Consider the following 14,746-nt stretch of genomic DNA (forward strand, 5'->3'; position numbering starts at 1 on the left):
CTCTCTTAAAGGACTGTTCCTGCTCAAATGGTGCTAAATAGAAGCTAAGTTTCTGTGTAAACCTTCACCTAGCCATTCAAGCACTCCTGTCAAGTAACAAAACCTGGGAGATATCAGCACTGGAAGCGATCCTGTACAGAACAAGCAGAAAACAGTCCTTCCACACCACCTAGGGCTCCAAGCTAAAACCCACCCAAATGCAGCAGTCTCAGGGCAGGGAGAGTTCTTAGATGGCAGGGTGCCCAGGAACCGCAGGGGCTGTGGCAGGAGGCAGCATCAGTTCAGTAGATGGTGCAATGCCCCTGCCAAAACCTGCGCTTCTCACAACACCAAAGGTACAGACTTCAAAATTGCACAGAAAAATGTAATTTCTCTAAACTGTCAAACTCCCCATGCCTCCTTTTTCAAAAGGAAAAAAAGCATTAGAGAAAGCATCCTGGCCAAACTCCCATGACATGCCATTTTTTTGCACCCCTATTTTCCAAGCAATGCCAGCTGTACGCAGGGATTCCTTTGCATTGGCTATCCTAGTGATACCTAAAGCATAAGTAACTTTCAACAGATGACTGGAAGTGGGAAGTGCTGTCTACCCTTCACAAGTGGTTTAACTGAGGCTGAAAGCAGCTGAGTGAGCTCTTCAAGGTTGGCAAGGTCATAAAGGAGGCAGGAGCAGTTCCCAGGAGCCACAGTTCCATTCCCATGTTTGAAAGAAGACAAACTTCAACAACTGGAAGAGGTATAGAGAGGGATATGTCAGGAGATGAAGGATTTTGGACATAGCTACATAACCACATGTCTGACCTGTAAAATGAGAACAAAGTAGTCGACGGGCTTGTTTCGCTGGTAGAGGTAGTGTTCTGGGGCTTTCTTGTTCTTCTCGTCGTATTTCAGCTCCTGGATGACGTTGGGATGTTTTAGCAGCCTGAGAAGGATCTTCTCTGACATCTGGGATGGACCAAATGCTTCTACTTCTATAACACAAGATACAACTTGGCATTACACTTCATATGCCTGGCAAGAAGTTAGCAATACTCGTTAATAAGCATTTGCCTATAAAAGACACACAGATGCAGAGAGATCCATTATGGAACTGCAGGCTTCCTGTCTTTTGAGACTGTTAGATTTGTAAGGGGGGAAAAAAAACCAGGAATGCCCCAGCTTTCATTAGTGAAGTATTTTTCAAAACAACCAAAAACCATGTCTTCATCTGAAAGGGAAAAGAAAATGGCAATCTTGCCCTCTTGAGAGTTCAGAGTCACAGTTGTATAGGCTCACTGGAGAGTTGTATAAATGGAAGAGCTTTACAATTGGGGCACAGAGAACCTTTGAATTTGTTTTTTCCTTCCTCAAAAGGTATTAAAGTTACTGCATTTATTGCACTTAAAAAAAAAAAAAAAAAAAATCACTGTTTGGGGCCTAGAAAGTTGCTCTAGATAGATGCTCTACATAAATCAAAGACACAATTGGGGCTGCCACGGTTCATATGGGAAGAGTTACTCAAAGTAAGAGACAGTGCAGGTCAGTTCAAACCATGTGGGATTAATGCCTGACACACAGAACACATCTCCTATCCACTTGCTCTTCAGTGTTCCCAACAGGAGCTGTTTGAAGCGGAAAAGCTCATCCTTGTGTGGGAGAGTTAAGCCAGGGACGTCAAGATTTACACATGCAAATGTATAAGCTTTCCTAACACCTCATTTCAGAACAGGACTGTTAATGACCCAGTACCTTTCATCTGCTAAAGATACTATTCTCAATTTAGAACAGAGAAACCAAAACTGTAGCTTTCATCTTATTTAGCAGTGGCTTCACAGGCAGACCTGGATTTAAGCTACACAATCCTTTCATCCACAAAACAAGTAGAGAAGCAGCACTGTAAGACTATGTCTGTTGAGCAGGTGTTTGGGGAACTCCATCAAGTCTTGTACCACTACACGAGCAACGCCTTGCTTGCTGTTAAATCCGCATCTTCCTGTTGCACTGCTTCCTTTCACCAAGGACATGCTCACGTGCACATGAGCCGTAGGAGTCCAAGCCTTTTAAGGAATTACTGCCCCTCAGCTGAGATGTGATAACCGATCACGAACATGTTTCTTTCAAGTCACAGAGGCAAAATAAAGCATGAAGGTGGACTAGGAGCATCTAGGCAGGCAGTTACTGCATCTTAGAGGAGGGGAAGTACTAATTTCCAACTGGAGCTGGAAAACTTGAGACAAAACAACTTTATCATTTTCAACCCATGAATATATGTTGAACATAGCAGTGAAAGACGCCCGTCCAAAAGGCCTGCATGTGGAAAGTCTTTATATGTCAAAGAGAGACAGCACGAGCAATAGGAAGGTATGTTTTCCACAAGCTCTCCTGTTAACAGGTCTCATCTCTGAGGTGAAGGGACCAACTTTACGACGAAAGGCAATATCAGCTGCAAGAAACCATTCAAGGCCCTGGCCTCTCTGCCAGACTGCCCACCCAAGGGCTAAAACATCAAGGTGTTCTGGGATGGAGACAACTGTCCTCTGAAACCTGAAGTCATCAACGGAGGTCACACAAGCCAGCCAGAAATCCATTTTAAAAAGTACAGTTCGACCACCTGCGCAGTCTGCATTAAATGTGTTGGGAGAGTTTTTCACTTGGAGTCAAAAAGCCTCATGGAACAGGTTTAGACCTTCCTGCAAAAAGTCCAGCATCTCTTTCTGGAGAAGGCGCCAGAGTGCAATTACAGTCAGCTGGCCAGTGGTATCGAGTCCTCTTTGGTTTGTTCCCTGAGCTCTTCCTAATGGGGTGTACTTGCTAGTCGTTAATCTGACGGACTCTAGACATGCAGTGCGGCACTTGGCATTCATCCTTACCTTTCAGACCAATTTAAAGTTACTGGTCCACCCCTGGTAAATGTCTCAGAGGGTTCATGCCGACACTGAACACAGGAGAGGAGAGAATTTAAAAAGAAAAACACAACAGTGGCATTATTTGTCACCCCACAATCCAGCCTCCCTTCCCGCCTGCACTGTCCCACCCACCTCACCGGCCTTTGCTGACAAACTGCCTCCGAGGCTCTGGCACGATTGCAAAAAAAGATAACCCGCACTTGCCTGTTGCCAGGAACCGGTGCATTGCCAGGAGGAGCTGCGGTGATATTTTAACCTTCATCTCGCTGTCTGTCTGCTTGAAGGCAGAGAAGTCCTGCTTCCTGTCCCGATGAGCTACTTTCTTTTTCGTCTTGTTATCAGCTGGGGAAGGGAGGGTGGGAAAAGAAAGGAAGGAAGCGATTTCTGTTAGAACGGGGTCCAACACGAACCGCGCTGGACGGAGTCAGCCAGGACGGCCACCCAGAGCACAGGGTGCAGACAAACCCCTCTGCAGTACATGCAAAGCCCTGCTCATCGGCACGCAGCACAAACCAGAAACAACCGTTGAGCCATGCTGCGGGCTCATCTGGCCATGAGCCCCTGTCCTGCAGAGCCAGGCACCCACGGTCTCTGTCACTTCCCTGTCCCTTCAATGAGGGGAAAGTCTCTGCTTGCAAACATCTAATTGCAGAGCAGCACTGCATATTACACATAAGGTGCATATGCATTTCTGGGTGGGGAGGAGGAGTCCTGCTCAGTGTTACTAATGATCAAAAGGTGTTGTTCTACAAGAATATCTGTGATAGCTACTTTTTTCATACACGTTCCTTAGAAAATTCCCAGCAAGTACATAGACTAAATATACAATGACTTATTTCTTATGCTGTACCACGGCTTCACTGACTCTTCACAGCTTTGGTAAAATCTGCATGCCTTTGGTCCAAGTAACTCCCAATGTCTAGCGCACGCAGTTTCTTTTGTCCTGTCCAAACTGCAGCAAAGGCTGGCAAGGTGCACAGCCTGGAGGTGGGAATCTCTGCCTGCTTTACAGGCACTGAAGCCAGAATGAAGCACAGAGTAGCTTCAGGAGTTCAGATATGGGAATTTGCCTGCTAGTGATCCTGGACTCGTCTCCTTTACTCAGTTAAATACTTGCCACTTGGTTCACCTGTGTCTTAAAACAGGCGCTGTGGTGGGGAATCCCCATTTGTGAAAGACAACATGAAAGATGGAGTTGCAGAGGCACAAACAACCCAGCTATTATCATCCACCCACTGAGCTGATCTGCCAAAATGTCTAGGAAACCAGGTAAGTTGAGAGCTATAGGCATGTTGGGGTACAGTATACATCAGTTCCAGGGAGAAGAGGTCTCTGCTCAGATGGCAGGGTCTTTCTCTTCTCTGCTGACACAGTGCGTAAGGTGGCATTGGCTATAAGCAGCAGAATGCTGTCAGACAGCTCTGAGCTCCACCATATATTGCAGGAAACCCAAGTCTTGAGGCAATTACTGTGAGCCCCTCAGCCTTGAGGCACAGCTCAGGTTCTAGGGCCTTAGTGGGGAAAGATACTGAAAACACTACAGCTACTTGTCTATCAGACCCCTAGTCATTGGTTTTAAATGACTGGACTTTTGAGGGACCACAGGCAGTTCTGGTACATTGATTCACTGCAGAGAATCCGGGCAAGCACACAAAGGGGTGTAGGTGAAGCTAACACTGTGAAACTGCACGCATACTCCCAGGGACCTGTTGCCAGATTTTGGGTTATGCATGCAAAAATGATTAAAGCGAGGTACCGTAGCAAGGAAGCCACTGAGATCTGAGTCCTGTAGGTGTCCAAATATAAGCTACAGACTACATAAGGGTCAGAACAGTTGAGTTTTGGGCTTGGAAATGCACCATACTGGTAATTAACAGATTTCTAGAAAGATTTTTCCAAGTCACCTAGCCTTTTCGATATGAATACATTTAGATCCTTAACTTCCCACGGACAAGCCTCCACTATAGGACTATCACAGACTCAACAGCAATACTGTACTGATAGTAACGTGTCTACTCTAGATGTCTAAAGGTCACTCTGTGAGCAGTGCAAATCAGAAAACTTGAGATATTTGTTCCCAAGCACATGGAGAAGAACAGTAACAATCCATGCCCTTTTTCTTCTTTGAAACCAGAAGCCTCTTACCCTAGTAGTACTTTACTCAGGACCTGGAGTACATCATGGACTGGAGTTTCTCTTCCAAAAGCAGGAATAGAAACCACCCAAGGGAGTGGTTACAGACTAAAAACAATCCCTGCCTTAAGAATATAGTCTGAGACAGACCTTATCTGTGCGTGCAGTTAAAGGAAAGATGGATACCAAAGCAATAGAAAGTGAATAGGAGAAAAGTCCTCCAGAAGATCTCACCAGGTCCTACCCTCTTCTAAGAGGTAAGAAGAACAGAAACTGTGCTTTTTCTGAAAAGCTCAGAGAATGATATTTTTTACAATGCTGTGGCCGAGATGCTTTCTCACAAGGAACTCTGTCATTGCTCTCTTCAGGGAGGCAAAAATCACCACAAGTACAAATTTTGGCCCTGGGACAGGGAAACGTCTCTTCAGCAGGGCAGTAAAGCCTCCTTGTATTTCTCCTGTGAATGAGCTGTACCACTGCAGGCTTCACACTGCATTTCTGGTACCTGAAAACAGAGCCAGCATCACACCATGGGAGGATGCCTTAAATCTTTCCATCTGCGTCAGTCATCAAGGTGAGAGACCCAGGCTCTTAATCAAATGATTGGTGATTTCAACTCCTCCTACTGTTCCCTTGGCACCTTGTCCAGAAACCTTCCCCCAAGAAAAATGTTACACAGTGTGAGCAGAGCCATATGGCTTAAAGCCATTATTCTGGCTTATTTTTGTAAGGGATGGTCTTAATTGTTCTTTGCTATCCAAACAACTTCTGAGCTTCTTGTAAGACATAGGAATCAAGGACTGGATGGTGACAGAAGTAATTGAATCTGGACCAGGTATTTCCCATCTGTCCTTTCTACAGCAAGTGAGATGGAGACCTGGGCACTGAAGTTATCTTGGCATGCTGAAGCAATCTCTGCTTACAGGGTGCTGTGATGCTGTTTGGCTCTGCAACATGAACAATGTGATGCATGAGGGATACCCTCAGTATAACCTTTGGTGAGATACCAACAAATATTGCAGCTATCTTGAGTAGGTTCTGAGAATATTTAGACTTTTCCTTCAAATCAGAGGCAGCAAGGCTGACCGTGAGCTCCTGGGCTGAGGGAGAGAACGCAGGAAGAGGAGGGGTCCAAATACAAGCAAGGTTGTGATCTCTCTTGTAATATTCCTGAACTTCCAGACCTGATGCAGAACACCACAAATGACTGCATGAAAGCATTAAGGAGCCAGCTTGGACTGGAGACAGCTACAGAACAGGGAGTTCAAACCTCAGATCACCCATTCAGTTGGGCGGGCAGGCAGGCAAGCAGGCTGACGGGCGCTGCAAATGCACCCAGACAATATTCTGGGAAGGTTCTTGTTCTCTTCCTGTGCTCCTTTTTGTCCTTTTGTCTTTAGGACGGAGTAGACATCCGAAGTGAGCTCCAGATGCGAGAATGAGGACAAAAATATTTCATCAAATGGATGTGTGGTTCTGTCTGGCATGCAAGAACTGTATAAGGACAGAGACAAGCGACTGCTTGAGATGTGCATCTATCAGATACACCAGGAAAAGAAAGTACAATTCCCGGAAGACTAGACTCACCGACCCTGTGCCCATACTCAGTACCAGGATGCCCAGCCCAAGGCAGTCAGAGGCGGATGCCAGAGCCTCCCTCAGCACACAGCCCCCGTCCCCCTCTCCCTCATCCCCGCAGTGATGCACACAGCCAGGCTGACAGCCTATGCCCCACACACTGCACGGATCTTTTTAAAGCCTGTGAGTTCATTTCATTTTAAAAGAAAGGTTTAGGAATTAGCTAGGTTAGTTTTGCCAGTCCTTTTTGTCCCTAGCTGGGAAAACCAGGTTGCCCTGTGTACCACGCATGTTTTGGCAACTGATAGAAAGTCAGCAGGACTAAACCTGAAGCTCTTAAACAGCCTAAAATAGCTTCCCGTAAAGATGCAACTCCTGCAGCCTACCAGTGCTAGGCAGCAGCAGGTTAGCAAATCCACAGTCCTAATGGTCAACAAGGTAAAAGCATAATTTTCTAATGGGTGGCAACCACCTTGGTATATCTACAGATTAGATTCACACAAAGCTCTGCTCTCCTGGCATAGGATACTGATGTAGACCACGCCAATATCTGTAGGTCTTGGCAGACAAATTGGCATTGCACAATCTTTTCTATGTTGCTACGCTTTCACTGGATGACAGTGGAAATACTTATTAGGGCAAACAATTTTTATTCTTGTAGCTCCATGGCTTAAATGGTAGAAGCGATACAGAATTTAGTAGCACATATATTTAACATACCTGTTTTGACAGCTGTTTGGAAATAGGAATGTTCAGGTAAGATGTGGTCTTCCCCTCAGGGAAATGACTTGCCAAGGCTAAAATAAAATCATTAGGTGAAAGCTATTGCGGCTGCAGCAGTGCAGCTCTGTAACAAATGTGCCCCGTGGCCTGGCACTGAACGCCCCCGCAGCAGGGGCTTGCTCGGGGTCGTATTCGCTGAGACAGAGGCTGAACAGCACGTGGGTGAGGACGTAAAAACGCAACGTAAGCTGATGCTTACAACCAGGCTATTTATCCACAACACGCAGAACACGTGCACAAGGGTGTGTTAAGGTAATTCATTTGTAGAAAAATACCAGGTTTTATGTGGGGCAAACCCTCTCTGTATCTGTATGCGTGAAAAACAGCAGCATTCCAGTTCCACTAAGGGGATGATTAAACCCGTCTTCAATTAGTAAGAGCTAAATAAGACAGGCCACCAGTCAGACCCAGGTCAGAACGGTGAACTCTGTGTTCCTCAAGTGGACTCTGTGGTCTGAGGCCAACACAAAACATACAGTTTTCTCTCTTGGGCCTCTGAGAAGGTTGAGAAATGCTCTCCCACCATGGCTAGGGCCATGGGAGTGCAGGACAGATTCCTGTAGCGCATCAACCATGAAAAAATGCTCTAACTTTCCAATACCAAGAGTCAAATGCACTGACAGCTCTTCATCGTGACACTGGCTGAGACGTAGTCAGAGCCTACCTGTGTCATGACAGAAACCTCTTCTCTCCACCCCGTCAGCATCCCCAATACAAAGTCTCATGCTCAGAAGTACTTAGTCTATCCAGATGCTGATAGGTCAGATATATTTAACAATTTTTCTTGCTCCCATCTTCTTCTCCTTGCTCCCAACATCTCTGCAAGCCATAAGACATAGCAGACTAGAGCAATCTGAAGAAATACCACACGTTTATTGGGCACGCAACCTTTGAGAAATTCAGCTGCAGAGGTTCAGCAGTGAGAGCAGCTTTCAGCAAAAACTGTAAATATACAATTGCTTCTACCCTAACACAGTTTAAATGGATTTTCATGGAAACAGCAGAAAGGCACAGCTCCAACACCAAGGTCAGCCATTTCATCAAATTTCAAGTTTCCATCAAAGCAAAACAAAACATTTTTAAAACTTCAGAACAAAGGCATAACAACACTGCCAAAATTTTTCATAAGGTCTACTTTTAAGTAAACACCTAGCATAGAGCAAATCAATCCAAAGGTTTCAAGTTGGCTTGGTCTGAGCTGAGCAAGCCAGCTTGGTCTTATAACGAACACCATCAGGGAACTCTAGTACTAGGTGGGGTTACTAGCAGTGACACACTGATATCGACATCAAAAACGAGCTACCTTAATTTATTGTGGACAATGAGGTACCTTCAGTAAATCCAAACCATGTTCCCATCACCACACGAATTGGAAGCGGTTACAGCACATCAATCTGCCCAAATCCAAAACCTATCACATTTTCTGTGATCCTCACGGCTTCTCTGGATTTCTGCTCTCTCCCTTACTGCTACAGTTTCCTTCAATCTAAACAGTGGAATGAAGTCCAGTGCTTCATAAAGAAACTAGAAATTCATCTTCATGGTACATAGCAGGAGTCATTTCCCAAAATTTTCTGCATCCTCCAGGAAGCCTAGGAAGTGAAGCTTCCCTCCTGTTCTGAACCAGGAATTTTCAATAGTAAAACCTTCCCAGGAAGGAGAGTTTCAAATGAACTCATGTTCACCAGCTCTATTTTGTTAATCTAGGAAGTCTTCAGATAGTAAAATTAAATTCTCATTTCCTTGCCCTCTAACATGCTATTAATGGCCAAAGCTTTTTTTATCCTTAAGAACAACACAGCATGATCTATGTGGATTCTCTTAACAAACAAGGGGGGAAAAAAAAAAAAAAAAACCACTGAAAAGCATATGCAATGTCTTTTCACTCGTAGAAACACGGAAATATCTCAAAAGTGATGAGACAAAGATAGGACCTTTTTGGAGCATAAAAGAAAGTCTGAATTCACCCTGTAAAAGCATTATGTTGTAACTCATTAGCCCAACAATTCATTTGTGAAGGTATGAAAAGAAATCGATACTAACTGGACTTCTGTGATTTGCATAGTAATTAGACTGTTTAGCATATTGTAAAACACAGCTGTGATTTAGATGAACCTTTGGGCACATAAATACTAGTAAAATACTGACCAGCTACAGAAAGTAGTTCAGGCAATAACAATCTATTAGGAAAAGTAGAAGTATGTCTATCGCACAGTGTAAAGTGCTCATTTGGCATTTGGCTTGGAGGGAGGATAGAAGATGCTTGCATTGGCCTGAAAAAGATGCTGTAGAAACATTCAGGTCCCTTTCATGAGGAAAGAAAAAGAAAGCAAAGGACAGCTGAACAGGGTTAAAAGTATTTAAAGTTATTATTTCTATTACAATAGATTCTAGAGACATCCTTGTGCTACACACGAACACATAGTAAAAAATAGCATCTGCCAGCAAGTGATCAAAGCACAGATAAGACAGATGAAGAATGACAGAAGGGAAGTCCTGTATGCACAGGCCAGATTGTGCAGATGGGAAGAGAAGCAAAGACACTTTAGGTAACTGGCCAAAGACCAGACCAACTCTAAACTGGGAAAGAAAAGAGTCCAGATCTCTCAAGTCCCAGGTAATGGCTGACCTGCAGCAGCATCTCCCTCAACATATGTTGACACAAAGCAAGGAAGGAAGGAGCTGTACTGAATGATAAAAAGAGAAGTCATTTAGGACATGGTGGTTTTCAGCCCTGAAGATGACTTTCCATTCTCAAGTTTTCTGAACGAGTGAAAGAGAGAGACTCTAAAGAGACTCCATTCCCCTTCCTTGAGGCACGGTATTTGCCTGCCTTCTTGCTAAAGTACGGTAGTACATGGACTACAGGCCCTTGAGGCGGAGAGAGGTTGGGGGAAAATGTGGGAGGTCATGAGCACTGTAACAAAAAGGTTTAACAAGGCCACTGTGGCGGAGAACAGCTAGCAGGAGAGACCAGACTGTTGCAGATGTAAACCTTCTTGATGGAAGGGTCAAATAAAGAAACCTGTTCTGTTTCTGAATTAATACAGCATAAAGGGGTGAGGTGCCCATGCTGCGAAAACAAAAATGACTTTGACCATCTGAGGGATCTGCAGGTCATTTGACCACTGAGATTTTAAATCAGCAAGTTAACATCTCTCAAAACACAGCTATTAAACACAACTGCTGCTGAATGGAGTCTTCCCTCTCATCTATAAACAAAGTGCAAATATTTCTACTCACTGTATAGATCTGTTTCATCCAGAATTTCAGACTTGATGATCTCTTCAATCACATCTTCTAAAGTGACAATTCCCAGGACTTCATAAAAAGGATCCCCTTCTCCTTCATTGTTTACTCTTTGTACTATAGCCAGGTGAGACTTGCCTGCAAGGAGACAGATCAGCAATTTAGACATTTTAGAAATACCTGAAAGATCAGAAATTATAGCAGAATTATAGACACAGGAATAAATAAAAAGACAAAAAGACTGGTGTCAGGCTTCATGAAAAAAGAGGCAAAGTTTAACAGATGCTTAAAATCATAATCTGATTTCTGTCTGAGAAATGCATTCCTGGGTCACATAAATCCACCTAATGCACTGAAAGAGAACAGCTAAAGAGATCAGTGTTCTCTTTCTAATGTCTTTCCCAGTGAAACTGTCACCCTGGCACTGAATTCATTATATTATCTTGTTGACGGTTGTTCCACTTCTTGTCTCATGCACTGGCAGAGGAAGGCCAGGCTGGAGCCCTTCTTTGCAGCGAGCTCCCGTGGATGTTCTCCTCAAGCCTGGAAACAACAGCAACAATGGCCAAACCACAGAAGCACGTGGACAGGGCAGAGCTGGGGAGAAGAGGTCAGCCCAAGCCATGAGTTTCTCTTTTTCTCCTCCCTCCCTCAAAAATAATTTATTTAGACATGGTCCATGCTTATTTAGGAATTAATTAATTAAAATATTCAAAGTGACAGTTTTCTCAACAAAGAGAAAAGCTAAGATGGGATATACTAGCGGCTCTAAAGATCCCTGAGTTGTGCATCATTCACGGTGTATTCTATAATTCCTAAAGTCCTTTCTGCCATAGGAATAATAATAATATCATGACCCTTCAAATCTGCTCTGATATCTTTGGTTGCCAGTTTCCTCAGCTGCCATTGAAAGCCGGTCCTTTGTAAAGCTGCATAAAAGGTAACACTCAGAGGGTTCACCAAATACAAGTGCCATTTTGAAGTATAAATTTAGCAGATATCAATACGCTTTCTGAACTATCAAGAGGTAAGCACCATTGTCTCACATTCTTCTTTGCTAGTCTCAAAAACGATACTTATCCCCATCCGTGGAAGATAACCAAAATAGTTCAACTTTGCTTAGACCCCTTTATAGGCAATAATGTCTGCATGTTTTAAGGTTCAGATTATTAGACTAACAAGCATTCAAACTATTCCAACCCAGACTTACTCATGCTTAAAGAATGAAAATATCCCGAACAAATTAGACAAGGGAGGAAAACTTATCAACTGCTGATATAAACATTGCATCAGGTCAAGTCAATTCACTTTGGTAAGTTTTTCACATCTGCTTTCCCAGGGACCCAACATAAGCAGTTAAAAACAAATTCTTGGTGAATGCTGTCTGTCGAAAGTTAAATTCTTTTGCTATTCCCAGCTTGTGATCATTTAAAAGGAATTTTCCAAAGCAGGGTCTAATATTAGACTCAAAATGAAGTTTCCATTCCACTTAGGCGATATTCTCACCAAAGTAACTACTGCATAATCTGATTGTCTTGGAGCTACTCGTTTAGATGCAGATGGACATACTTTAAATACCAACTCCACAGCACTGCTGAGTCTTATCTTGCAGAGACCTTATTCTACAGTGAATTAATAGAAAGATGATTTGTGATTTTAAAGGATCAACATTCACATTGTACTGAAAGTCTTTCACTGTGCCAGGTTTTATTTCTTTGCATTCCTTGCAAGACTTCCAGCTCTTTTTACTGCTCAATGAACAGCATTTAAAAAAAAAAAAAAAAAAAAAAAAAGATGACTTCATAAAAACATGAAAGATTTAAGTACTATTATCATTGCTGCTCCCCTGTAATACATTACTCCAATTATATCCTTTCAATATAACAATGTTCAAGAAGAACTGTGGCACAAAAAAGTGTCACACGGACAAACCAAATATTGTAAATTATGTCACAGCACCTGCTCAGATATTACTATATTTGCTTTCAAGTCAAAAGGCATAACTCCCTCAAGAACCATTTCTATCACAGACCAGAGCAGCTCATTCGCACATGCTCATTCAGATGCTAATTCCCGAGGATCACCGTTCTCCCACATTAGTAAGTGGTAAGAGTGCTCAGATCTGTACAAGAGGGTAAAATAGAAAACAACAAACAAGGCTATCAACTCGGTGTTTCAGCTTTGATCAGAATCACCAAATTACAGCCTTCTCCTCCACTTCTGTACTGCTGATGATAAAGCTGAACTAGGTGATAAAATTTTACATTTTGAAAAGGACAGTCTTTCTAACAGTGGAGTCCCGGACACGTCTACAAGCAATGGGAGAGATTTATGGAAATGGGGTTGGGGAAGGACGTGAGGGGCTGTAATACCATGGGAGGTTGTGCATGACTTTCAGCCACAAAACCAGTTACGTGCCCTTTCCATCGGGGTGGTCCCCACCAAGAATTCAGGATCACTGAAGTATGTTACGCTCTCCCCATTTTAGCAGCCGCAGCACTCTGATCTGACCAACAGTACCTAATGTGAGACAAGTGACCAAAATCTGAACGAGCTACTGCTCTCTTATGCAAAGTGAGCTGATAAGGAATAGTTATGGAAGGGTATCAGAGATTTTACACCTTCTACAATGAAAAAGAAGGCTAGAAACATTTTTTCTGGTTCTGCCATAATCTCTGATTTTTAGGCTTTTTTATTTATCACCCAAAGTATCGAGACTATTGAAACTTGTCATAGTTTCAAATGTCATTGGACTTTTTAGTGGGTAGCATCGATATCACAGCTCTACTTTCATTATTAAAACTATATGTTGCAAAAAGTTTATCTGTTGAAAATAGATAAATTATCCAAATGTAGGCTGACACTAACCTTTCTTCCCTCTTGACTGTCAAGTTTTCCTGTTCCTGACTTTCATGAACCCATCACTTTGCTGGGGTCAGATTAATCAGGCTGCCTCTAAAAGGCTGCTTTTTGCTCCCAAAGTCTTCTCCTTCCTTTGCATTGGCTCCAATGCTCATGCAGTCACTTGACGAGACAGACCAGATCTGAAAATTACATTTCTTGGGTCTCTGCAAGTTAATTTTGATCCAGAGCCAATAATTTGCCAGAAATCTTCAGACAGCAGAACAAGCATCGGCACTGGTGATAGAGGTGTCACGAAGATGCATTCCCAGACTGGCTGCCCCCTCAGGCTGCTGCACAGATGACTGCAAAATACCCTCCACGTATGGAAGTAATCAAGGCAGAAAAGGCTAAAGGAAAAGCCAGAGGAGTGTAAAGACTTCTTTATACATCGTAAAAGGGCACAACACAGCATGTGCCCAACTTTAAAAGTGGCCTGTGAGTAAAATAATGACTCCTCTGAGTGTTTTAAATATAAATTGGCTACAGCTTTATTCAAAGACCACTCGTATTTGTCATACCTTTTTACTCAACCGAGAAAGAGAGGTTTCAGCTGTATTTTCCACTACTGAGGACATACAATACGTATCCAACAAGGAACTGAATAAAGTAAATATCCAGGTAAGGAAACCTGGACTGTCTATAGTATTCCTAGGGCTTTGAGAGCAGAACACAAATGAAACAGAGAGAGCAAGCGTGCGTGGAAATTATATAAATAATTTCTATACTTCACTGATTTTCTGGCCACGGTCTCTAACCACACTACATCTATTACATTAATCTTTCTTTAATCACTTGTTTTAAGTGTTGATACAATGAGATTTAGCAAGAAGGCAGCTCTGCAGCACTGCCAGATCTGGTGATAAAGGCAAAAATGACCCGAGTGCTGTGTAATAAGCATCACCAGGAGAGCACCGTGGGCAGTGCTCTGACCCACAACTCCTCTGTGGCCATAGGCAGGCAGCGTTTGCTTTCTGCCTCAGCTTCCCCCATCTACAGCGACGGTCAGTAACACCAGCAAGAGCCTACGGAGCTTAGAAGTGTACATGGCTTGAGACACAAGTTGAGACAAATGCTAATATCTCAGTTACATTCATGGGCAACTAAAGGACCAAGGACTTTTGTTAAAAGTAAATCCAGTCTCATCCCATTGCTCAAAATCTTGCCACTCAGCTTGGATTTTGCTCTGTACCGCAACTTCTGATTAATTTATTGAG

At 43.3% G+C, this 14,746-nt stretch overlaps 1 protein-coding gene across 3 annotated transcripts in view; it reads right to left on the reverse strand.

The window, feature by feature from the left end:
* CNNM2 (cyclin and CBS domain divalent metal cation transport mediator 2) overlaps positions 1–14,746 on the reverse strand; it is a gene marked incomplete at its 5' end in the record, with an annotated part of 122,512 nt that overhangs the window by 13,050 nt on the left and 94,716 nt on the right. For 2 of the 3 annotated variants that reach the window (XM_082308341.1, XM_082308343.1), the window contains 3 exons: positions 802–971; positions 3,090–3,227; positions 10,623–10,766. In XM_082308341.1, the coding sequence (XP_082164467.1) occupies positions 802–971; positions 3,090–3,227; positions 10,623–10,766 (452 nt within the window). The remainder of the gene's footprint in view (positions 1–801; positions 972–3,089; positions 3,228–10,622; positions 10,767–14,746) is intronic. The other variant, XM_082308342.1, reaches the window with a different exon arrangement.

Source organism: Platalea leucorodia (assembly GCF_965183815.1).
Source record: "Platalea leucorodia genome assembly, chromosome: 4".
NCBI lineage: Eukaryota > Metazoa > Chordata > Aves > Pelecaniformes > Threskiornithidae > Platalea > Platalea leucorodia.